The sequence below is a fragment of the Triturus cristatus genome, chromosome 6, assembly GCF_964204655.1.
Source record: "Triturus cristatus chromosome 6, aTriCri1.1, whole genome shotgun sequence".
NCBI lineage: Eukaryota > Metazoa > Chordata > Amphibia > Caudata > Salamandridae > Triturus > Triturus cristatus.
In genome coordinates, this window is record NC_140589.1 from 1,246,667,905 (window position 1) to 1,246,693,241 (window position 25,337).

Here is a 25,337-nt window from a genome sequence, read left to right on the forward strand (position 1 = left end):
TATATCTTTGTTTGGACCGCTAAGCCTAGACTTACTAACACCTATGCAGGGAAATGTAACAGAAAAAAACAAGTGCCTTGCCTGGTGGCAAAACCACAACGTTTCAAGTTTGATTTTTATTAACATAGTTACTTAAAACCATTGCATCAAGGCACAGCATTAAAATTTGTAAAAGATGATGAAATATTGTTAAAATAAATTTGTTAACCATTTTCATTACGGATTGGGTTTTTAAGTTTGTTTTCTATGCATCGTTAGGGAGCTTGTCGTCGGTGGACCTCCCCCCTGGGATTGTTTAGTATTGTTATACTATATGGCCTCTGGGTGGATTAAGGTGTGACGTCGGTTCAATCATTTAATCTAAAAAGCTTTAGGTTTGCTCTGTTGTTGTGGCTAAATGTCCATCCATCAGTGAGCTGGCATTTTTTTCTGGTGCGAAGCGAGCCAGCTCAGCCTGCCTCGTGTACGGATCCCTCGTCGATTGAAGTGAGGTTTCAATAGTTGCTTCCGTTCCTTCAGAAGATCTTTACATGCACATAAGAGGTGCAACAGGTCCTCCGATGCTATGCTGCATAAGCTTCAGGTGGAGCCCACTTGAACCTTAAGCCAGTGAGGGAGGTGCTGTATGCAAGGTAGCAGACTCAGTTAATATTTCAGGAGTTGAGATTTTGACAGTTTTGGTGTATCCTAAATGTTTTTGGGGGGCCAGGGCCGTATAAGTGCTCAGGGTCATCCAGCCATGGGCCCTCTATGATAGTGCAGCTTTGTCTTCGATCAACGATAAAAGTTTTACGGATTTCCATACATGTTTTTTTAATGCTATATTGTTGGTGGGTGTTTCCTAGAGCTGTGATAGCCCTGAAATACTATCTTTTGAGATATGATGAAGCAGGTGATGAGCGTCTCTGTTGTAATTCTAGCCATAAATAATGATTGAGAGTTTCGGGTGTAGCTTTCGAGACTTTATCCCAGGTGATGATGCACGCTCCTTGTCTTGCCAGAGTCTGTTTTTGTAGTCCAGACTCCAACCTAACCTGTGCTGGTAAGGTGTATTTGGGCAGACCGAAGATAATTTTGTATGCTGTTATAATTGTGCTATCCAGAATTTTTTAATCCCTGCTCCTCTGTAGTTGACTGTCATAGGCTATCATTGGTAAAAGCTTGACTTGTGTAACTTGAACTAAGGGAACTAGTGATGGACTGCTCAGTTTTGAACTGAGTTTCCTTAGTGAGAATGCCAGGGCAAGACCCATCCTTCTGATTGAGTACTTCTGGGCGATGAAGTGGCTCCCTTGTCTATGCTCACTTGAAACAACGTCGTTTTGTTTCAGTTCCATCAATTGTTGCATAAACATGATGTCCAGATAAATACAAATGCAAATAATTTGACACATTATCAAAAGCAAATGAGATACAAAAGCAATTTTGTGCAGTGTGTTAGTGCCAACCAAAAACTAGATAAAACAAGCATTTGCAATGCAATAGGTCTTGCATTTACGCGAGTTTGAGCTATTGACATTGCAAATGACAATGCCTTTTATTTTTATTTTTAAAACATAAATAAAAGGCATTGTTATTTACAATGCCAATAGCTTAAACTCGCGTAAATGCGAGACCTATTGCATTGCAAATGCTTCTTTCCCTTGTTTCTTCCCCTCCCCACCCCTAACCCCTCTGAAATGTTGTTCCCTCCCTCCCTGTGTGAGCCTCTACACCAGGCCCAGCTGACTGTGACTTATTTCTCTCTTTTCCAAGTATATCCCCCCCTTCTCTCCCACCCCTCTATAAGGTCGCTCTCTCCTGCCCCCTCACCTCGCCCTCCTGCACCCAAGCTGCCTGAGCCTTAATTCCTCTCCTCTGCCAGTATATTCCTTCCCTCCTCTTTTGCTCCATCTCCCCATCTGTGGGCGTGGTGGGGGGAGGGAGGGAATGATGGGGCCTTGAGGGAGAGAGAAGCCGGAGGCAGCTCAGGGGGAGATGTGTCACACGAGATGTGAAGGGTGTGTGGAGTGGGCACGGCGGTGAAGGGATCATAAACAAGGGCGAGATGAGGGGAGATGTGAGGGGGCTGTGTGTGTGAGGGAGCTAGTGTGAGAAATGTGACATGTGAGGGGGTAAGGGGTGTGTGAGGGAGCTAGTAGGAGATGTGACATGTGAGGGGGCAGGGTGTGTGAGGGAGCTAGTGTGAGATGTGACATGTGAGGGGCAGGGGTGTGTGAGGGTGCTAGTGTGAGATGTCATGTGAAGGTGGGGGCAGGGGGGAGAGTCCGAGGGAGATAGGATGAGATATGTGAGAGGCTAGAGTGAGATGTGACATATGAAGGACATGTTCGAGAGCACGAGGGAGGTAGGGAGCTAAAGTGAGATGTGACGTGTGTGACAGCGTGAGCTTTGCGAGGTGAAGGGGTTCGGGCGCAGATGCTTGAAGCAGGGAGTAGGGTGCGGTGTGTGACATGAGGCGACGGGTTTTGGGAGAGGGGCCTGGGGCGAGCGAGGTGATGAACTAAGGTGAGATATGACTAGCGTGGGGGCGTGTAGGGGAAATGTGTGCGAGCATGAGGCACGTAACTCGGGAGTCGGACATCAAGGTTGTGGGGTCAGTTAGAAAGGCACTAGGATGGAGGCAAGGTGAGTGAGAGGGAAAGACCCACATGTGGTGTGAGAGTGGGATGTGTGAAGGAGAGGCACGTAGTGTAAAGGGGAGAGGTGCTGTGCATATAGTGTGAGGAAGGGACGTCGTTCTGTGAAAAGCTCGGCGACGCAACTCCTTTAGAAAGGGAATAAAGTAAATACATGTGCTGTGAGGAACAGGGGCGTGTGGTGTGAGGAGGGGACATGCTGTGAGGAAGAGGGACACACAGAACAGTGTGTGTGAGGGGAAAGGGTGGTCGAGGGGCCCCGCTACCTCTCTTGCACTTTGCCCCCCGCCCCTGTATAAGCCAGCCCTGGGCACCCAGCCTTGGGTCACCGATCCGAACAACCCGGGCCTGGGCTATGGTTTATTTTATGTCTCTGGGACTTTGTACATCTATGGTGGCCACCTGTCCCCATCACTTCTAGGGCACTTCATGTGTGTGCAGACACTTGGCGCGTGGCTCAGCAGATGTTTGTCGATGAGCAGACGGGCTCGTTTTTGGACATTCATTCTACCCCTCTTCTGCAAACCAGGCCCTTTAAGAAATGCATCTCCTCGTGAGACTGAGTTTATCCCGTGTGAGTGACTATTGTTCATACTTATGTGAGTTCTAGTCACTTTACCACCTCCTGGGATAACCCCCAGACTGCTGTTAGGGCGACGTTTGAGAGATAAGTTTAAACAAGAAAACCAAGCGCTCGCCATTCTCGCTGTTTATTTTTGCATCGCGCTTTCACTTTAAAGTGAAAGCGCGATGCAAAAATAAACACGTGGCGCCCTGTCTCCTTTTGGGACAGCCCATTCGGACTGGATTGCATGGCTTGTTTATATAACACGCCTCCTGACGATAAGAAACTGCTTCACGACAGCCGTGAAGCAGGCGATCCAGTCCGGATGGGCCAGACCAAAAGGCGAAAGGGAGGCAACGCCAACAGCTCATTACCAATGGCAGGCCACCGTTTAGCATAAACGCTGATGCTAGCCAATGGAAATGAGGGGCGGGGCTTAAAACCATTTTCTGAAATCCCTCTCTCACAAAATTTCTCACCAGCGAGCAGCGCATGCGCTGCAACGTAGGCGAGACCTAAAAACTGTACCAGAGAGCCACCAATTGTTTATAGAAGTGTGAATACACAGCGGAATCGCACCTAGAGAACTGTCTTGGACCAAAAATAGCACGGATTGGCAGCCAGAAACAGAATGAAGTGGCCTAGACTCCAGGAACAGGAAGCCTGTAATGGCAGGAAAAGAAACCTATTATTTTCAGATGAAGAGGTGAAAGTCTTCATTGAAGAGGCTGATAAACACAGAAGCACGCTTGATGTGTGTTCAGTATTATTCCTGCAGACAAAATCTGCTTTATTGAATGACACCCTTCCTAAATCAATGCACAAGTGCTAAAGATGAAATGAAAAGATGGTATGACTTGATTTTCAAACTAAATCGCGATCGATCAGCTGTTTAAAAGAGGTGTGTATGGACAAAGCCTACTGATAGGCATGTATGATACACAAGGGCACGTGCAATCAAAGAAATCAGATGTCTGTTCACATGCAAAATATGTAACATGTTCTTAACTCCCTGATATGTAATATGGGTGACCAGGTATATGCACTGATACCATGGTTGATGACTCCATACCACTGTCCAAAGACCACCTGAAAAGGCCCGCAACACAGCACTTGAGCGTCTTCCACTTGTTGGAATGTATGTGGTTTGCTTTTCAGGTTTTCTATGACCAGGGTAACTAAATAAACATCCAGGCAACCTTTTCCAGTCTTCTAAACAAAGGCCCCTTTTCAAGCATTTTACCTCAATACAATTATTTTAGTTTTGGCAATGTTTATATTAGGAAAGTCATTCTTTGAATATGCATAAAATGTTGTCAACTTTAAGAAGTATCTCGAAAAGTATCATTGAAGTGGCATCTATCTTATATCTTTTTAATTACTGGCAAATCAGATAAATACAAACAAAACTACAAGGGTGTAAAATGCACTTCTCTCTTAAACAATTCCCCGTTAATTGTACAAACCTTTAGCTTCCCACATTAGAACCTGTGTCAAGGTATTTGTTTCTAGAGCCGCTAACAGGGAGAGCGACTGCAGGCTGGTCTGTCGACATTGCCAAAGGCCATTCAGTATCAAATAACTATAATAAATATCTTCAACTTTCCTCTCATTCTAACTTCTACTGTGTGTTTCAAGAGCCTTTTGGACATGGACACCACCACCTTTAAGTTGCACCATCAATTGTCCATGACTGTCGAGGTTCAAAGATTTTTTCTTGACACATCTAAAGATTGTTGCATTACCAATTCAAGCATGTGTCAGACTTACAAAAGCTCAGGGTGGTCTCGGCAATAGTCCATGTCATACCGTAAGTCTGATATATGTAGAAGGGCAACACTACAGTGCTGAAGCTTGAGAAACAGGAGAGAGAGAGAGAGAGAGAGAGAGAGAAGAAGAGCTAGAGAGAGAGAGAGAGAGAGAGAGAGAGAGATAGAGAGAGAGAGAGAAACAAGAGCCCACCTTGGTAGTCAGTCCAGCCCTCTAGGTGCCAGGATACACATACAATGAATACTTTACATAAACAGAAAACCAGAGGTTCATAGCATGTTTTGCTGTAAATACACATGCTTTGCATGCTACTGCCATCTTGTGAAAACAACACTACATGCTACAAACACATAGATGCTTAACGGGTAAACCATATTCCTTTTAGGGTTTAGGAAAAAAACTATAGCAGTACTCTTTATTTTGGCAGATAACGTTGATTTACCAGTTTCCAGGCAAATGTGTGCTCTAGTCTGCTCTAGTCTTCTCAAACCTCACCAGGGTGCAGGGATAGAACCCAGGGGAACCCCAGCAGCACCGATAAAATCTGACACTGAGGTTTTCCAAATTCATTGGGTCCCATAATCATTCCCTATTATGTATGGATTTTGGGGAAATACCATGCAGATTTTTTTTTAAAAACAAAATTTTTATTGTGTCAAATTAGCCATCACCATGCAGAGCCCTGTAATCCAGAGACGTCTGCCATATCCTTCATACATGTACATACAGGCAATAGACAATTGTATATTCAAAAACCCTCAACTTCCCTCCCCGAATCCCCCCTCCCCCCAACACCCTGTGATCGCACTTCCTCCACCTAGTCCTACTCTCCCACTTCCATCCATCGCGCTCTCCCCTTGCATCGTTCGCGCCCCCGCGTTGCCCCCCCATGGCCACTGACTCCCATGTACAGCTACCCCTATGGACTGATCTCCCTCTCTACGGGGGGCTCCAGCCAAAGTCCACGATAGTCTGCCCACCGTTTCCAGATCTTATAATGCTTGCGTGGGCACCCCTGGCCACAAAGACGGGCTGCTCTAGCCCCATACAAAAATCCAAACCGTTCTTCCATCTCATCATGGAAGGGGCTCGTGACGCCTTCCACTCCCTTGCAATATCCCGCTTGGCCAGGGTAAATCCCAGCAACAGAAGATGTTGTTTGTATATGTTACCCCCTATATCCTCCATGACGTGAAGGATAGCCAGCCGCGGCGATCGGGGGAGCTCCCACCCCAACACTTCCGAGAGGCACGCCAACACTCCCCTCCAAAACTTATCTAAAGATACGCACTGCCAGATAGTATGGAAGAATGTGCCCTCCTCCCTGCCACACCTCAAACACTCCGGGGATGCAATCAGTCCCGCCCGCCACAACCGCGTTCTTGTGAAATACACCCTGTGTAGGTATTTAAATTGAACAAACCGGAGCCTCATGGCTATTGCTGCACCTCGCGGGCGGCCATCGCCTCCCTCCAGTCCTCCTCCTCTAGGGCGCCCACGTCTGCCTCCCAATCCCCCCGAAGTTTGCTCAGTGTGGGGGAGCTGTGTATAACCAGGGATTGATAGATCCTGGAGATCTTTTTATCCGGTAAGTCCCCATGAAGACTTTCGCCTCCAATGGGCTAAAATCGGGAAGCGACTCCAGTCCCACCAAGTCGGGCAATAGGGCGTGCCGGAGCTGGAGATATCTGAAAAATTGCTCTCGCGGCATATGGAACTCCCTCTGTAACTCATGAAAAGATTTCAGTTACATCACCCAGTGTTGAGATACCAATATCATCCCATCCCTTGAAGCCCTGTAGTGCCGCCAAGTGAGGTAGGTGCCCATTATGCCATAGGGGAGACTCCCGAGTCAGGGTTTGCCACCATCCCATACGGCACAAAGCCTACCTCCAGATTTGAAACACTACCTGTGTGACCGGTGGCAGCGCACCCCTCAACGGCGCCGAGTATAGGAGCGTATGCAGTGTGTGGCGCCCCATAAGCTGCCGTTCCAGCGCATACGCCGGATCTCCCCTGTCCCCATACCACCATTCGTTAAGGACTAGAAGATGCGAAGCTTGGTAATATGATAGAATGTCTGAGATCGCCAGCCCTCCACAGTATGTGGACAGGAAGCCCATTCGTATAACCACGCGCACTCTACCCCCGTCCCACAAGAATTGACCTAGCACCGAGTTCACCTGTCTAAACCAACCGGGCTGGATCTTGTATGGGTGGTTCTGTAGCTGATATAGGAGACGAGGGAGCAACACCATATTAAATATTGCTGATCTCCCATACAGAGTCAAAGGCATACGAGACCAGATTTTAATGTCTGAGCGGACGCGCTCCCACACTGGAGCCACAGTCCGCTCCCAAGAGACCGCCGGCACATCCGTCAAGAACACCGCCAAGTACTTCAGTCCCCCCACCGCCGACTGAACTGAGGAAGCCCATGCACCCACTCTCGTGTGCTCTCCCAGCGCCCACAAGGTGGACTTGCGAGGATTCATATACAGGCCTGACGTTTCCCCCAAAACTTGCATGATGCGCAGAAGCCGCGGCCCGTCCTGTCCACATCCGTAAGAAAAAGCAGAACATCGTCTGCATAATACCATGCGGATTTTGGTGCTCACTGCCCCTCAAATTCACATGTATGTATTTACATGGTACCATAAAAAAAACATTGTTCTAATATGTGCAGTAGAATAAATTACCACACATATCAGTAAATATCAGTCAACTAGTAATAAGGGCCTTACTATTTAGCTATTGAGGATTGAAACGAAAAACACCACATGTAAAGCAAAACAGAACATAATCCGACTAAAGGCAACCTACACGTGAGGGGACTTGTAGGAGTAAATAAGGCAAAGATATGGGAGCACAAAGCCGGGTGACAACAATTTTTTCATGGGAATTACAGCAAATTGTTAACCATGTGCGTTTTTTCAGGGTAAGTACAGCACATTATTCCTCATGTGCGCTCTTCTTTTGACAACATGACCCAGTAAAAACCATATTCCACGTAAAATAAACAGTTTGTCCCCTAAAAGGCCCTTTTCTCTCATGAATATCTATGTGAGTTAATCAAGAAATTCTAACCCTGTTGACCAATGAAGGGGTATCAGGTGTGTGTGTGTGTGCTCAAAGCAGATGAAGTTCTCTAGTATAGTTGGGCTAGAAAACTTTCTGTCTTTTGCAGGGATGCACATGTTTGAGTCCGCTAATAACTGGGGCAGTGGCCATGTGGTGCAATGTTGGAAACGATTAGAAACGTTTTTTAAGTCTTGTTTACATGGAATGCCTGGATGTGATTTTTGCCCAAGATTGTAAAATAAACCACAATATAAGGAAGACTTGTTCTTGTAAAATGCTTTTGTGATTACTCCATTGTGTTACAAATAAGTAGGCGGGTTAAATAAACTAGATATTGTGTTATTCATGTAGGGTCAGATGTACTAAAGGATTATGCGATTGCAAACTTTGCAGTTTACAAAATCACTGTGTTTACAATGGCAGAATCTCAATTTGTTATGTATGTTAAGAAAATATTTTCCAAAGTGTAAAATGGGGCTGTGAGAAGTTGGCCTGATGTATGATGTCACTAGTTCTAGTGTACACCTTATATCAGTCCAAATACCCTTATGGTGATTGGTTGTAAAGTCAACCTTATAGACCAGCTATCCTAGTGGTAGCATGGACAAGAGCAGTCTTAGGCTAAACTCTGAATGGCATGTGAAGCCAGCTGTGATACCATATATAATCCCTTGAATACCAAATGAAAGGACACCACAACAGATATATATATAAAATAAAGTGTATTTATTCTAGTCAAACCCTCAGCACTCTTTATGAGATTAGAGGTAAGTACAACACAGTCTTATTTAAGCATACATTAAGTCACACAGGTAAGTAATACAGTTAGGCCCTAGGGGCCACGCAAACCATATACTAAGTAAGTGGTATAAGAACCACTGTCACGGAAATAGAATAGGCCTAGGCCTAGGGAATCGCTGGGGCTACACTACCCTAGCGTTAGTTAGGAAGTGGGAGGCCCACGGGATTCGTGTGCAGAGTGGAAACACTCACGCGTAATGCGTAAAAGTCAATAGCAATAGTACAGTTTAGAAAACGGTAGATTTAGGACACTTCCGGAGTAGCTAGGAAGTTGAGACTTGAAAACTAGACACTAGGATAGTCACTATCCTGATGAGCACCGGAGTACCCAAGTTACCTAGCCCACAGGCTGCGGGTGCATAGGGGTGAAGATGCGTCGTTTTCGTCGTCGACTCCTATGGATGCCTGAAGAAAGATGCTGACAGGCAGTCAGTGAAGAGTGTCCGGTGGATCCCAAGGCTGGGATCAAGAAGAGAGGAAACCTGCAAGCAGAAGGGACAGAGTCAAGGTCACTAGCCAGTGACCACGTGGAACCAGGAAGGAACCAGGCGATGTCGTGAAGATTGCAGGTGAAGGTGAAGCTTGTTGCTGCAGCCAGGAGGACCAGGAAGCGTCGAGGACGACCAGGACCAGGAGGCGAGCTGTCCCACGAAGGCTCTTGCTGTCGGCAGCGTCGAAGTTGGACTAGGACTCACCAAGCCTTGGCAAGCGGAACCCACGAAGAACGAAGGACTTGCTTCTGGTGCAGACCAGGAAGGTCTGGGGTGCTTCTTCTTTGCAGAGAAGCGGGAGCCAGTCTGGAGGAGCCAAACCAGCGCAGAAGATTTCAGGGTGCGTCGTCACAAAGGCCACTAGCCAGCGGGCAAGCAACCGGACAGACGCGGCAAGCAGGAAAATGCTGAAGGGCCCCACGCAGGACTCGTGGAGTGTGGGGGACTGATTTTCGGTGCAGATGGTGCTTGGGGTTGGGGCTTCTCAATCCCCGGTGCACAACTTCGAGGGTACCTCAGAAGCTGCGCTTTAAGTTACTAGCCACTTTTTCCAGGTAGCCGGTCCCACGTCGCTCGTCGCCTCCACGGATCTCAGCTCTGCTGTAGATGTGGATCAGGGTCGGAGAAGTCTGGAAGTCAAGGCTCTGGTCGGGCTCTGCAGTCGGTTCCTCGTAGAACGTGGGCAAACCAAAGGGTAGTCTCTTGATGGTGCCTGTTTGCACAGGGTAGCCACTCCTTGGCTACAAGGGAGATTCTTCAGTCTTCTTCTTTCGTCGAATGTCGAAGGTCCAGAGTTTCTGTTCAGTTTTGCAGGTTCAGGATAATCTAAAGTCTTGAGGCCCAACTCCCACTCTTATACTAATCTGGGGGGCTGGGATACCTGCTAGGTCACGCCTTATGGGTGGGACCTGGGAAGGGGTGGTTACACCCACTTCCCTTTGTCCAGTTTCGCGCCAGAGCTGGGGCTGGAGTGCCCCAGCGCCGGTTTGAACTGGACTATGCAAGGAGCACCTTGTGTGCCCCAGGCATGTCTCATTCCTTTCAGCCCACCCTGCCCCAATACACTAAAGGCTGTCTGGGGAGGTGCTAGCACCTCCCCAAGCAGGAAACCTATTGTCCAGGCCTCCTTGGCTGGGATCACTCCCAGCTGCAGGAGGTCAGACTTGTGTCGTGGCAGCAGCATCCATTTTGTGATGCTGAGGCTTTGGTCAGAGGCTAACAGTTGAAGTATGATTTTAACATGTCCTTCCCTCTAGAAGGGGGGAATAATATTCTCATGTCCAGAAATGGCATGGGGGTATTATTCCACAGTGTTAGACACCTTACACGACATGTTTCGATAAAGCCAAACCATAGTTACCATAACCGTCTAAGATTATAAGGCACTTTAAGAGTATATGGTAGGCTATATCATAGAACAGCTATAAGGACAAGGTTCCGAAAGCTGCAGACAGGCTCAGCTCATGCTAGAGCACCATCTCCCATGTTACCAAGCACTCGGCCTCCAGGATTGTTAAGGCCTGCCATAGGAGTGACTGATAGGTACACATGTGTCTATATGTAAGTTAGGTATAGGAATACTACACCTAAGCAAGGGGTGATTACACGACCTTGCCCCAGCTGATTGATCAGCCAGTTGTGTCAAAATGGAAGGCCAGGCCAGGGGTGGCATAATACATGCTGCAGCCCCTGGTAGGCCTAGGGTACACCTATGCCCTGGGTACCTAGGGTACACTGTACAGGGGCCAATAAGGTGATCCTATCCAAATGGGTTATGCACCTAAAGTACATAGTATTAATTTAGAGAGAGAACAGCAGGGCTGTGGGTCTGATTAGCAGGCCCACAGCCACATCTAAGTCGAAAACCCGTAAAGCAAAAGCAAAAAGTGGGGGTGAACATAGAAAGCAGACCCTACTCTCCTACACAACCCCCCCCCCAAACTTAGGGACATTAAACTAACCTTGACCAGTTGAGTCTTCATGTTCTAAGTGGAAATATCTGGAGAGTCCATCTGCATTGGCATGGTCAGTCCCAGGTCTATGTTCCACTGTGAAGTCCATCCCCTGTAGGGAAATGGACCACCTAAGAAGTTTGGGATTTTCACCCTTCATCTGATTTAGCCACAAGAGGGGCTTATGGTCTGTCTGAATCTTGAAGTGAGTGCCAAACAAGTATGGCCTCAGCTTCTTCAGGGCCCAAACCACAGCAAAGGCCTCCCTCTCAATAGCTGACCAACGTTTCTCTCTAGGGGTCAGCCTTCTACTTATAAAAGCAATGAGCTGGTCTTGACCATCTACATTCAGTTGTGAAAGAACAGCTCCCACACCTAACTCAGAAGCATCTGTCTGGACAATGAACTCTTTGGAGTAGTCTGGACTTTTCAGAATAGGTGCACTGCACATGGCCTGCTTCAGGTCATCAAATGCTTTTTGACAGCTTACTGTCCACTGAACTTTCTTTGGCTTCTTCTTGGAGGTCAAGTCATTAAGTGGTGTCACTATGGACCCATAATTCTTAACAAACTTTCTGTAGTACCCAGTCAGGCCCAAGAAAGCTCTGACCTGAGTCTGGGTAGTTGGAGGAGCCCAGTCCTTTATGGTCTGGATATTGCTCTCCAGTGGTTGAACCTGACCCCCACCAACTAGGTGGCCCAGGTATACAACCTTGCTCTGCCCTATCTGGCACTTAGTGGCCTTGATAGTGAGGCCTGCCTTTTGCAGGGCCTCTAAAACATTCCTCAGGTGGACCAGGTGATCCTCCCAGGTGGAGCTAAAGACAGCAATATCATCAAGATAAGCTGCACAATAATCATCCAACCCAGTAAGGACTTGATTCACCAACCTTTGGAAAGTGGCAGGTGCATTCTTCAAACCAAAGGGCATTACCACAAATTGATAATGTCCTCCTGGGGTCGAGAAAGCAGTTTTGGCCTTTGCACTCTCAGCTAGTCTGATTTGCCAGTAGCCTGCTGTTAGGTCAAATGTGCTCAAAAACTTAGCAGCTGCCAGTCTGTCAATGAGCTCATCTGCCCTAGGTATTGGGTGGGCATCTGTCCTAGTGACAGCATTGAGACCTCTGTAATCCACGCAAAACCTCATCTCTCTCTTACCATCTTGGGTGTGAGGTTTTGGCACAAGAACTAGAGGACTAGCCCAAGGGCTCTCTGAAGGTTCAATGACTCCCAGCTCCAACATCTTTTGTACCTCAACTTTTATGCAGTCCCTGACATGGTCAGGTTGCCTGTAGATTTTACTCTTCACAGGCAGACTGTCACCAGTGTCCACCTCATGGGTGCACCAGTTTGTCTGACTTGGGGTCAGAGAGAACATATGTCTGTAGGATTGCAGAACTTGTCTGTAGTCCTGTTGCTGATGGACAGTGAGGCTGTCAGAAAAGACCACACCATCAACTGAGCCATCATCAGGGTTCTGAGTCAACAGGTCTGGGAGAGGGTCACTCTCTTCCTCCTGCCCCTCATCTGTAGCCATGAGTAGCCCCATGTCTGCCCTGTCAACATATGCCTTCAATCTGTCGACATGAAGCACCCTGTGGGGGCTTCTGGGAGTCCCAAGGTCCACCAAGTAGGTGACTTCTCCCTTTTTCTCAACAATAGTGTGGGGTCCAGACCATTTGTCTTGGAGTGCTGCTGGGGCCACTGGCTCCAACACCCACACTTTCTGTCCTGGCTGGTAAACAGTCAGTACAGCCTTTTGGTCATGCCAAGCTTTTTGGAGTTCTTGGCTTGCCTCAAGGTTTTTAGAAGCCTTCTTCATATACTCTGCCATCCTGGAGCGGAGACCAAGTACATAATCCACTATGTCTAGTTTGGGTTGTCTGAGAGGTCTCTCCCATCCTTCCTTCACCAAACACAGGGGTCCTCTTACAGGATGCCCAAACAAAAGCTCAAAAGGGCTGTAGCCAACCCCCTTTTGTGGGACCTCTCTGTAAGGAAACAGAAGGCAGGGTAAAAGGATGTCCCATCTTCGCCTAAGCTTGTCTGGTAATCCTTTTATCATTCCCTTTAGGGTCTTGTTGAATCTCTCAACAAGCCCATTGCACTGTGGGTGATAGGGTGTGGTGAACTTATAGTTAACACCACACTCCTTCCACATTGCAGTCAAGTATCCTGACATGAAGTTGGTACCTCTGTCAGAAATGACCTCCTTTGGAAAGCCCACTCTGGAGAATACTCCAAGCAGGGCCCTTGCCACAACAGGAGCTGTTGTGGTCCTCAGGGGAATTGCTTCTGGGTACCTGGTGGCATGGTCCACTATCACCAGTATGAATCTGTGCCCAGATGCTGTTTGTGGGTCCATTGGTCCTACAATATCTATGCCCACTCTTTCAAAGGGGACCCCCACCACAGGTAGTGGTATGAGGGGGGCCTTTGTGGTGCCACCTGATTTGCCACTGGCTTGGCAGGTGACACAGGAGCGACAAAACTCCTTAGTATCTTCTGATATATGGGGCCAGTGAAAGTGAGGGACAAGCCTGTCCCAAGTCTTGTTCTGGCCTAGATGTCCTGCAAGGGGAATATCATGGGCCAAGGTTAGAAGGAAGCCTCTGAACTTCAGTGGTATGACCAACCTCCTGGATGTACCAGGCTTGGGGTCTCTAGCCTCTGAATACAGTAGCCCTTCATCCCAATACACTCTATGGGTACCTTGAGCATTCCCTGCAGCCTCAGCAGCAGCCAGCTGTCTGAGGGGTTCAAGAGAGGGGCAGTCTAATTGAGCCTGCCTCAGATCTGCCCTTGAAGGCCCCCCTGTCCCAAGAAACTCAACCTGATCAGGTTCAAGTTCTTCTAGGACAGTTCCTTCAGGGCTCTCAGAATCATCCTCCTGGGAGGGCTGATCCACCACCTGAGGCAGGGGGGAAGGCACAGCCTTAACCCTACTGCTCTTTCTCTTGGGTTGTGACTGGTCCATAGTTTCAGGATCCAGCACTTGTTCAGTGGTGCACTTTCTGGCCTGTGACCTGGTCACAGCAAGGACATGTGCATCTATCCCCAGCATTTCTGCATGGGTCCTATACTCCACTTCAGACCAAACTGAAGTTTCAAGATCATTGCCCAGTAAACACTCTACAGGAAGGTCTGAACTAACAACAACTTTCTTGAGGCCAGTTACCCCTCCCCAGGAGAAGTTAACAATAGCCACACTATGGGAGGTAGTGGCATTGCTAGCGTTGGTCACTAGGTAATTCTCACCTAGTATGATCTGTCCAGGGTCCACAAAAGCAGGTGTCACCATTGTGACACTAGCTCCAGTGTCCCTGTAGGCCTGAGCCATTCTTTGGTTGATAAAAGGTGTCTGTCCGTACTTGCCCAGGTTACTGGGGCCTACAGTAGAGGACAAAGCTAAGTCCCCATCACAGATCAGAACAGCCTGAGTAGGTACTCTGACTAGGCCAGAATCCTCCTCAGTTCCCAGGGTTAACCCTACTACACCCTTTTGCTGGGAACCACCACTTACAGCTGAACTAGGGGGTACAGTTGCCTTAGGGGCAATGGTGGCTGGGGGCTTATCCTTTTTGGTGCACTCACTAAACCAATGTGAGTTGGACTTACAATAGTTGCACCATGGTTTCTTTTGGCCATCTTTCTTTTTATCCTTTTTGGGACCACCCTCCCCCTGAGCCTTTTGGGGGCCTGGTGAAGACTTCTGGTCTTTTTGTTTCTGCTCATTACCCTTCTGGTCTGCCTTTTTCTGATCACCGCCCTGGTTCTGGTTTTTCTGCTTAACTCTAGTCCTGACCCATCTATCTGCCTTCTTTCCCAATTCTTGGGGAGAAGTCAGATCAGAATCAATCAGGTGTTGATGCAATAGCTGGTTTTGACAGTTGTTAAGTATTTGCTCTCTCATGATCAAATTATACAATCCTGTATAGTCCTTAACCTTACTTCCCATTAGCCAGCCTTCCAGAGCCTTAGTGGCACAATCTACAAAGTCAGTCCAGTCCTGAGTCTGTGTCTTCTGGGTATCCCTGAACAACAACCTGTATTGTTCAGTGGTTAGGCCAAACCCATCAATCAGAGCACTCTTCAGGACAGTGTAATTATCTGCATCCTCATCACTAACTGTGAGGAGCTTGTCTCTGCCTTTCTCAGAGAAGGAGAGCCACAAGATAGCTGCCCACTGACTTTGGGGTACCTGCTGTACTTTGCAAGCTCTCTCCAAAGCAGTTATCTATTTGTGGATGTCATCCCCACACTTGTAGGGAGGGACAATCTTGCTCAGGTTTCTATTATCATAGTGCCTGTCTCTATCCTTAGGGATATTGCTGCCACCAGTGGGTTCTGACCCACTCAACTTTTGTTCTCTAGCCAGAGCAAGCTTCTCTTTGGCAAGGGCAAGTTCTTCCCTCTGAATCCTCAGATTAGCTTCCCTCATTCTGGCTTCATGCTCCTTTCTCTCAGGGGAAGTCATTCCCCTGTGAGAGGAAGCATTAGAGATGTTAGAGACATGGGAGTGGATGGATTCCCTTGAAGGGGATCTGTCCCTCCTGCTTCTCTGTGTAAGCCTACTTGGGGGTCTGTAAGGGGGGACCCCATGCAAACTCCCATGTAAGCTTAGGTTAGCCTGGCTAAGTCTTCCTACTTGGCCCTGGCTGTCTACCTCTTCATCTGAAGTCTCCTCTGACTCCTCTGTGGTGGGTAGACCCTCCTCTGTACCTAGGGTACCTGCCTGAGATGCCCTAATAATGTCATACTCCTCTAGGAGTTGTCTTAACTGAAGGAGGGTAGGGTTTGCACCCTGTTTTATTCCTCTGGAGGTACACAAGTGTCTCATCTCCTGGAATGTTAAGGTATCATATCTAGAGGGGGTCTTTTGCAGACCTGATCCTCCTGAGGGAGCATCTACTTGATCTCCTCTCAGAGACATGATCTAGTGAGGGTGTGGTGTGTGCACCTACCTACACTAGTTGTATCTACTAAACCTCTCTAGTAGTTGTAGTCAGGGTGTGTTACTCCCTTCAACCTACAACTACAAAGTCCAGTAGGACTTAAGTATTATAATCTATGTTATATGTACCTAGACAATATCTGTGTGATCTTTCAATTTAGTATCTCAAGATTACAATGGTATTACAACAGCAAGCTCAGATCCCAACCGCTGCTCACCAATGTGAGAAGTTGGCCTGATGTATGATGTCACTAGTTCTATTGTACACCTTATATCAGTCCAAATACCCTTATGGTGATTGGTTGTAAAGTCAACCTTATAGACCAGCTATCCTAGTGGTAGCATGGACAAGAGCAGTCTTAGGCTAAACTCTGAATGGCATGTGAAGCCAGCTGTGATACCATATATAATCCCTTGAATACCAAATGAAAGGACACCACAACAGATATATATATAAAATAAAGTGTATTTATTCTAGTCAAACCCTCAGCAATCTTTATGAGATTAGAGGTAAGTACAACACAGTCTTATTTAAGCATACATTAAGTCACACAGGTAAGTAATACAGTTAGGCCCTAGGGGCCACGCAAACCATATACTAAGTAAGTGGTATAAGAACCACTGTCACGGAAATAGAATAGGCCTAGGCCTAGGGAATCGCTGGGGCTACCCTACCCTAGCGTTAGTTAGGAAGTGGGAGGCCCACGGGATTCGTGTGCAGAGTGGAAACACTCACGCGTAATGCGTAAAAGTCAATAGCAATAGTACAGTTTAGAAAACGGTAGATTTAGGACACTTCCGGAGTAGCTAGGAAGTTGAGACTTGAAAACTAGACACTAGGATAGTCACTATCCTGATGAGCACCGGAGTACCCAAGTTACCTAGCCCACAGGCTGCGGGTGCATAGGGGTGAAGATGCGTCGTTTTCGTCGTCGACTCCTATGGATGCCTGAAGAAAGATGCTGACAGGCAGTCAGCGAAGAGTGTCCGGTGGATCCCAAGGCTGGGATCAAGAAGAGAGGAAACCTGCAAGCAGAAGGGACAGAGTCAAGGTCACTAGCCAGTGACCACGTGGAACCAGGAAGGAACCAGGTGATGTCGTGAAGATTGCAGGTGAAGGTGAAGCTTGTCGCTGCAGCCAGGAGGACCAGGAAGCGTCGAGGACGACCAGGACCAGGAGGCGAGCTGTCCCACGAAGGCTCTTGCTGTCGGCGGCGTCGAAGTTGGACTAGGACTCACCAAGCCTTGGCAAGCGGAACCCACGAAGAACGAAGGACTTGCTTCTGGTGCAGACCAGGAAGGTCTGGGGTGCTTCTTCTTTGCAGAGAAGCGGGAGCCAGTCTGGAGGAGCCAAACCAGCGCAGAAGATTTCAGGGTGCGTCGTCACAAAGGCCACTAGCCAGCGGGCAAGCAACCGGACAGACGCGGCAAGCAGGAAAATGCTGAAGGGCCCCACGCAGGACTCGTGGAGTGTGGGGGACTGATTTTCGGTGCAGATGGTGCTTGGGGTTGGGGCTTCTCAATCCCCGGTGCACAACTTCGAGGGTACCTCAGAAGCTGCGCTTTAAGTTACTAGCCACTTTTTCCAGGTAGCCGGTCCCACGTCGCTCGTCGCCTCCACGGATCTCAGCTCTGCTGTAGATGTGGATCAGGGTCGGAGAAGTCTGGAAGTCAAGGCTCTGGTCGGGCTCTGCAGTCGGTTCCTCGTAGAACGTGGGCAAAGCAAAGGGTAGTCTCTTGATGGTGCCTGTTTGCAGAGGGTAGCCACTCCTTGGCTACAAGGGAGATTCTTCAGTCTTCTTCTTTCGTCGAATGTCGAAGGTCCAGAGTTTCTGTTCAGTTTTGCTGGTTCAGGATAATCTAAAGTCTTGAGGCCCAACTCCCACTCTTATACTAATCTGGGGGGCTGGGATACCTGCTAGGTCACGCCTTATGGGTGGGACCTGGGAGGGGGTGGTTACACCCACTTCCCTTTGTCCAGTTTCGCGCCAGAGCTGGGGCTGGAGTGCCCCAGCGCCGGTTTGAACTGGACTATGCAAGGAGCACCTTGTGTGCCCCAGGCATGTCTCATTCCTTTCAGCCCACCCTGCCCCAATACACTAAAGGCTGTCTGGGGAGGTGCTAGCACCTCCCCAAGCAGGAAACCTATTGTCCAGGCCTCCTTGGCTGGGATCACTCCCAGCTGCAGGAGGTCAGACTTGTGTCGTGGCAGCAGCATCCATTTTGTGATGCTGAGGCTTTGGTCAGAGGCTAACAGTTGAAGTATGATTTTAACATGTCCTTCCCTCTAGAAGGGGGGAATAATATTCTCATGTCCAGAAATGGCATGGGGGTATTATTCCACAGTGTTAGACACCTTACACGACATGTTTCGATAAAGTCAAACCATAGTTACCATAACCGTCTAAGATTATAAGGCACTTTAAGAGTATATGGTAGGCTATATCATAGAACAGCTATAAGGACAAGGTTCCGAAAGCTGCAGACAGGCTCAGCTCATGCTAGAGCACCATCTCACATGTTACCAAGCACTCGGCCTCCAGGATTGTTAAGGCCTGCCATAGGAGTGACTGATAGGTACACATGTGTCTATATGTAAGTTAGGTATAGGAATACTACACCTAAGCAAGGGGTGATTACACGACCTTGCCCCAGCTGAGTGATCAGCCAGTTGTGTCAAAATGGAAGGCCAGGCCAGGGGTGGCATAATACATGCTGCAGCCCCTGGTAGGCCTAGGGTACACCTATGCCCTGGGTACCTAGGGTACACTGTACAGGGGCCAATAAGGTGATCCTATCCAAATGGGTTATGCACCTAAAGTACATAGTATTAATTTAGAGAGAGAACAGCAGGGCTGTGGGTCTGATTAGCAGGCCCACAGCCACATCTAAGTCGAAAACCCGTAAAGCAAAAGCAAAAAGTGGGGGTGAACATAGAAAGCAGACCCTACTCTCCTACAGGGGCATCCAGCCATACGGAATCGCAATTAAGGGGCAAGAGATTGTGATTTGCAATGGGATGTGTAAATGGTTTGCGACGGCCATTATGGACTTAAACCATTGACAAGTTATTGACTCCTCAAAGGAGTTGGTAACTGATTTAGAGAGGGTACCATTGCCCTTTGAGAACTTGGGCCCGTATTACCATAAGGGCGCACTCTCCCGTTTGCAACACAGCACACTTTCAAACACGTGCACCGGGTGCATACAGGGAAAGTGCACCCTATAATGGTGAATGCGCTGCCCACAGGGCAGCCACGAACTTGTGCTGCGCTAGGGGCAGCGCATTTAAGTGGAATATGGAGTGGCTTCTTCAAAGCCGCTCCTTGTTTCACAGTGCAGGTGGCACCCGCCTGCTGTTTCAATAGGGATTGGAATTACCTTTACAGGCGGGTGCAGCGAATGACTGCGCCAGCCTGCAAGGGGATGTCAGGAGGGTCCATGGGACCCCCTTTCTCCCCTCTAAAAAGCTGCTTTTAGCAGGTACACTGAAAATACCCCACGTTTTTGTGGCACATATTCAATGTGCTTTCAAAAAGCATGTTTGCCTCTGCACCCTCGTCCATAATACAGCATGGGGGCAGAGGCAAAGTGATTCCCTAATTTGCATGGGGCCAACACCCTCTTAAGATAGCGCTGACAATACAAAGGTGCCAGCGCTATCAGTATTATGGAAGGGGCAGCACAAGTGTCTGTGGTTCCTTCTGTAGTACCAAAGTGCCTTGTGGGCACACAAAGTTAGCGTACATGCCTGTTGTGCCCCAGGGCTCTTTCAGCAACATGGTCCGTGGTTGGCAACCTCAAGAGAAGCTGTTATTGGTCCACAGGACCGCTCCCTAATGTTTTCCCAAGCAAGAAACATATTTTTTGAAACAGTACAGATTCCTTCAAGGAACACAGGATACTCAAAAAAGTACCCTGTTTTGGAATAAAAACATAGGTATGGTGTTCTGCTGCCCCATGTAGGAAACTGTTTCTGTTTCTAGCCAATCAGAAGATGTCGCAAATTGCAGCCCATCTAAATAGTATTCTTTAGGCATGTTGTTTTCTAACCTCTTGTGCATGGTCATTTTGTGAAACCAACGTAATAGAACATTGGTCCGTTCACAAAATCAGATTCCATTTGCAACAAGTAGGTGTGCAATTTGAGCCCCCTTTTTGCAAATAGAATCTTAATACATCTGGCTCCATGATATTGTGCTACAAACATATAATCGCCAGACTATTATCTATCCAGTAGCGTAACGAAACTTGAGGGTGCCCCCCTGCAGAGTACATTCAGGGGTCCCCCAAGCTCCGAGCCCAGTCTGAAGCTCTCTATCCAGTGGCCTGCCAGTGCCAGAATGGACCCCTGGAGTTTGGGGGGCCCCACCTGCACCAAGGGGGCTGCAGGGGCATTTGTTATGCCACTGTATCTACCACAGTATCTGAGTACATATAGATATGTATATATTTTCTATTCCTAACACAACATCTACTTCTTTTGTATATATATGTTGTCAAGGTACATATATATGAAACAAAGGATAGTTAAATCTATACTAACCAGTATACCTCTCATTTCAAGATATTGTGGTAGTAGGTATTTTGACTACAATATTTTTGCAGCATGATATTTTGGATACGTATTCTAGTACAATACCCTCTCAACTCGCCACGTCCAGAAATATTGTTTAAGCCAAATGAAAGCTTGCAGATACTGTATTGTTTGCAGTATAATTTTCAAAACGTTGGTGTCTTTAACAGAAACAATTGTGAATGGCACACTTTGCATGCATCACTGAGACTCATCAATGTGTTTGCACTTTCTTCCCCCTTCCCCTCTGCAGATATTAATGAGTGCAAGCTGCAGGGCGTCTGCCCCAACGGGGACTGTCTGAACACCATGGGCAGCTACCGATGCACCTGCAAACTGGGATACATTCCAGACCCAACACTGTCAGCCTGCATACGTAAGTCACTGTAGCGACACTCACTCCACTTCTGGCCCGGTGTGGCAATGCACATGCAAGCTTGCCTTTAGTTGACCTAGCTTTTGTTTTTCCCAAAGCTAGATGTGCTACTATGATGCTATACCGTCTGTCGCAGTATCACCTTATTCGGTAGCTCATAAACAGGGGCACCAGATTACTGTCTTCAAGGACCCCATGTTTCAATCATGGGCCTACACTTTTTATTCTCCTTATTTTCAGGTGTGTTCATCTAATATTAGTTTTGTTGATGTGAACCGGAAAACAAAAAAAATACCAGAATACAGTGTGTTGCCAAAGGGAAGTGACGGACTGTGCCCTTAAGGAGATGGACTCATCTGGTAACCATGCTCATAAACCTCTACATATATTAGAAGTTGGTGTTTCTTTGTCGACTCGATTGCCACAGGCACTCTATTAGCCTTGTGACTTCCACCAATGAAAGAAAAGTAAGCAGCACAGTGGGTTGGTGGGCGTCGATTTTGCTGAGTCACCCTAGGATGACAAATGATCTAAGTCAGAAGAATGTTAAGGCACAAAGATGGGGCCATCCCATGCCCTTGCACACTCTTTGAGCAGATAGTGTGGAGTGAAGTGTTACTGAAGTGCTCTTGCAAAACTGGCCAAAGATACCTGGAGCGATACCACATTACAACATGACAATTGCCTGGTACATGGTTTTACATTGTTATTGAGCCACAGGTGAAATGGCAATATCGAGAGAGCTTAAGGGGGTTGGTCGGAATCGAAAGGGACGGTCCCAAATAGAAGAGGCATGACCATTGTGGCTCATTTCATGTGACAGACGAAGGTCTTGGCAGGCGGGACTTTTGATGATGTTCACGACTGTTATGTATTAACAAGTGTGTGAAACCAGCCCTCCCTTACCCCCCACCCCCTAGCAACAGGGATATTCTGCATCAGAGGGTGCTCTGGGACAGCAGTAATCTGCTGTGAGCTCTTTAAGCTGTGTTTAATAGGGACTGTGCATTTCGTTTTTTGGCCCTTACCTGCAGAAGTCCAAAGTGTGGATTGAGCCTGTCTGTCTCCTAGGAGATTCTGATTTGAGGAGCAGCTTTCAACTCCCTGGTCAGCAAACATTGTCTGAGGTCGCTGGGACCTTAAATGGGGTGCTATTGGTTGGTATATGTGTGCAGTGATTGGTGGTTGTATCAGGTGTTTCTATTGGATTAGGGTTAGTGTTCTCATTGGTTGGATATTTGAGGCTTTTGCTGGGTCTGTGACTCAATCAATGTAGGGTTGAGATTAGGGCTAGGGTTAGGATTTCTATTGGAAGCAGCGATTAGGGCTTCTTATGTGATTTGTGGCTGGATTAGGTGTGGGACTAAGACTAGGGTTGGGCTTTTTATTGGAAGTAGGGACTAGGGCTTCCTGTGTGATTGGTTTCTAGGACTAGGGTTGGGACTAGGGCTAGGGTTAGGATTTCTATTGGAAGTAAGGATAAGGGCTTCCCATGTGATTAGTTGCTGGATTAGGTGTGGGACTAAGGCTAGGGTTGGGCTTTTTTTTGGAAGTAGGTACTAGGGTTTCCTGTGTCATTGGTTGTGGGGATTAGGGTTGGGACTACTGCTGGGGCTAGGGCCTCTATTGGACGTTGAGACTAGGGTTTTTGAACCTGATTGAATGCTTGCACTAGGGCTCAGATTGGCTGTAAGGTCCTGGTCTCTTATTGGTTCTGGATATTAGGGCTGGGTTTGGGATTGGATAGTGTTAGGGCTAGGGTTCCCTTTGGCTGAAGGGGTCAACTGATTACTAGGGCTAGAAAAGGCCAGGGATAGGGCGTCTCAGCCTGGGCTTCGAAGTTAAGGGAGGAGAGGACAAGGGCAGTTGCCTGTTTCAGCCTGTTCAAGACCAGGGCCAGAAATGCTGGCCGTTTTCCCATTCAGTAATACGCAGCCCACACCATCCACATCCACAAACATAGTAACAAACTCACACCAAATGTACATCACCCACAACCACATGCACAAATCAATGTTCCAGCATACGCTACAAAACCAACCAAACCCCATCTATACACCCTTCTAGCCCAACTACCACACATTTCCACCATCACCTACAAACAGTATACAACTCTATCCTATTCCACTAACTAATCCACTCATCATTAACACAACGCCATTCAACACCATACATAACTACATCCCATCCAGACACATACTCCCTGCTCTGATTACTCCTAACGGACCACTTTTTATCACTAACAAACATATAATCAGCCTTCCATCATTTGTCCAACCAACACCCTTCTTTTCCTTCTACCATAATAACACTAACGCACAACACATACACTGCACACCACCACACTTTTTCACTCTTGCAACAAACCAGTCTAAGACAAACACTCTTACCTCTACTTCATTCCCTCGTACACAAAACATACACTTTACTCATAAACACATCACCACCCCCTCTACCTTACAACCTCCTCTCAAAAACAATACTATACAAACAAATCCATTGCATGAAACAAATACACCAGCACCCCTTTTCTCTACTCCTCAAAAACAAAACATATCACACCCATCAGCACAACAATATCTTCAAAGCGCAACACCTCATCATACTTACCAATGCAAAATACAAACATACACCCACTTTTCAAACCACACAAAGGAACAAACTCCAATGCCAAGCTTTCTCTCTTCCACCACACCTAACACAGATACAGCAACACAGCAACTCTCCTCCAAACGCCTCTCATCCATTGCACAATTTAGAACCTTACTACATGACCCACATGCTGCACCACCACCCCTGACTCATACACCTTCCTCACTGAACACACGCAAACAATATAAGCAATGTGCCACACCTCACAACTTCGCTAACCCATGTCTACTGTACAACAATGTAACACCATGAAAACAACACAGCACACCAACTCACTCTCAAATACCATCTCAACCACATACACGCAGACCCATCAAAATGCCTTCTTAGCATGCTGGATGAGGAACATGATACAGAACAGCTACATGATTGCTATCCCAATACCAGCACTAAAAACATACCTGTTACAAACTCACACACAATACTGATCACTCTTCTACAAAACAAAGTCTCACTATCACCAAAGCACATTCTCTAAACTGTCTACTAATAAATGCTCGATCCCTCTCTAAAAACAAACATCACATCTACGACCTTCTCACCCCATGCAAAACCAGACATACTATTCAGAACTGAATCATGGTTGGGAGATGATGAGGCTCCAGTTCTGCATGAAGCCATTCCTCTAGGCTATTAAAACGATCACCCAAAATCGTATAGGCAAAAAAGGAGGTGGTCTAGCTGTTGTGTTCAAGCAAACATTACATATCACTAAAGTTGACGGCATCACCATAAAGAATTGTGAGGCTCTTCTCACCAGATACAATCCCACACTGTCTTCCTCCTGTAACTTCCTGCTCCTTTACAGGCCTCCACCTAGCAAGTCAACATTCCCAGACGCACTTCTAGACACAGTTTCAAACCTGATAACAATACACTCCAACCTATGCGTTCTTGGTGACCTAAACTTTTGCTTTGACAAACCAAATATGACCCATCCGAAAACAATAATCACTGGCCTAAACAAACTGAACCCGCCTCAAATTGTTCACAAACCCACACACATCGCTGGACATATGCTAGATGTAATTTTTAATAATACTGAACTAGTTACCTTTCAAACTATAACTCCAGTCTCATGGTCAGACCACCACTTGCTTGCTTTCCAACACAAAACAACACTAAGCGACTCACCTGAAACTACCTTACATCCATCCACCTATCGGCCGTGGAATTTGGAACACTTAAAAACACAACTAACATCCAGTACAAATCTGGAAAAAATACATTCTGTTAAAAAACTATATGAGTGGCTACAGGAAGCTTTTGACAGCCTGATACCACTCAAAACCACACAACAGAACAAAAGGAAAAAAGTGTCTTAGAGAAACATAGAGATAAAAGACATAAAGCAACAAATTAGAAAGCTGCAACGTACCTGGCTCAAAACAAACGCCAAAAAAGACAAACTTCACCTACAGAAAATTTAGATTAGATTATTTAAGTCAGCTATCAAAAAATCGAAGAAAAGGTACTATTC

At 47.2% G+C, this 25,337-nt stretch overlaps 1 protein-coding gene across 1 annotated transcript in view; it reads left to right on the forward strand.

Moving 5' to 3' along the window:
* Positions 1-25,337, forward strand: part of LTBP1 (latent transforming growth factor beta binding protein 1) — a 1,238,788-nt gene that overhangs the window by 737,200 nt on the left and 476,251 nt on the right. Inside the window, exon 10 of the mRNA XM_085612185.1 lies at positions 21,083-21,205. Coding sequence (XP_085468311.1) covers positions 21,083-21,205 — 123 coding nt within the window. The remainder of the gene's footprint in view (positions 1-21,082; positions 21,206-25,337) is intronic.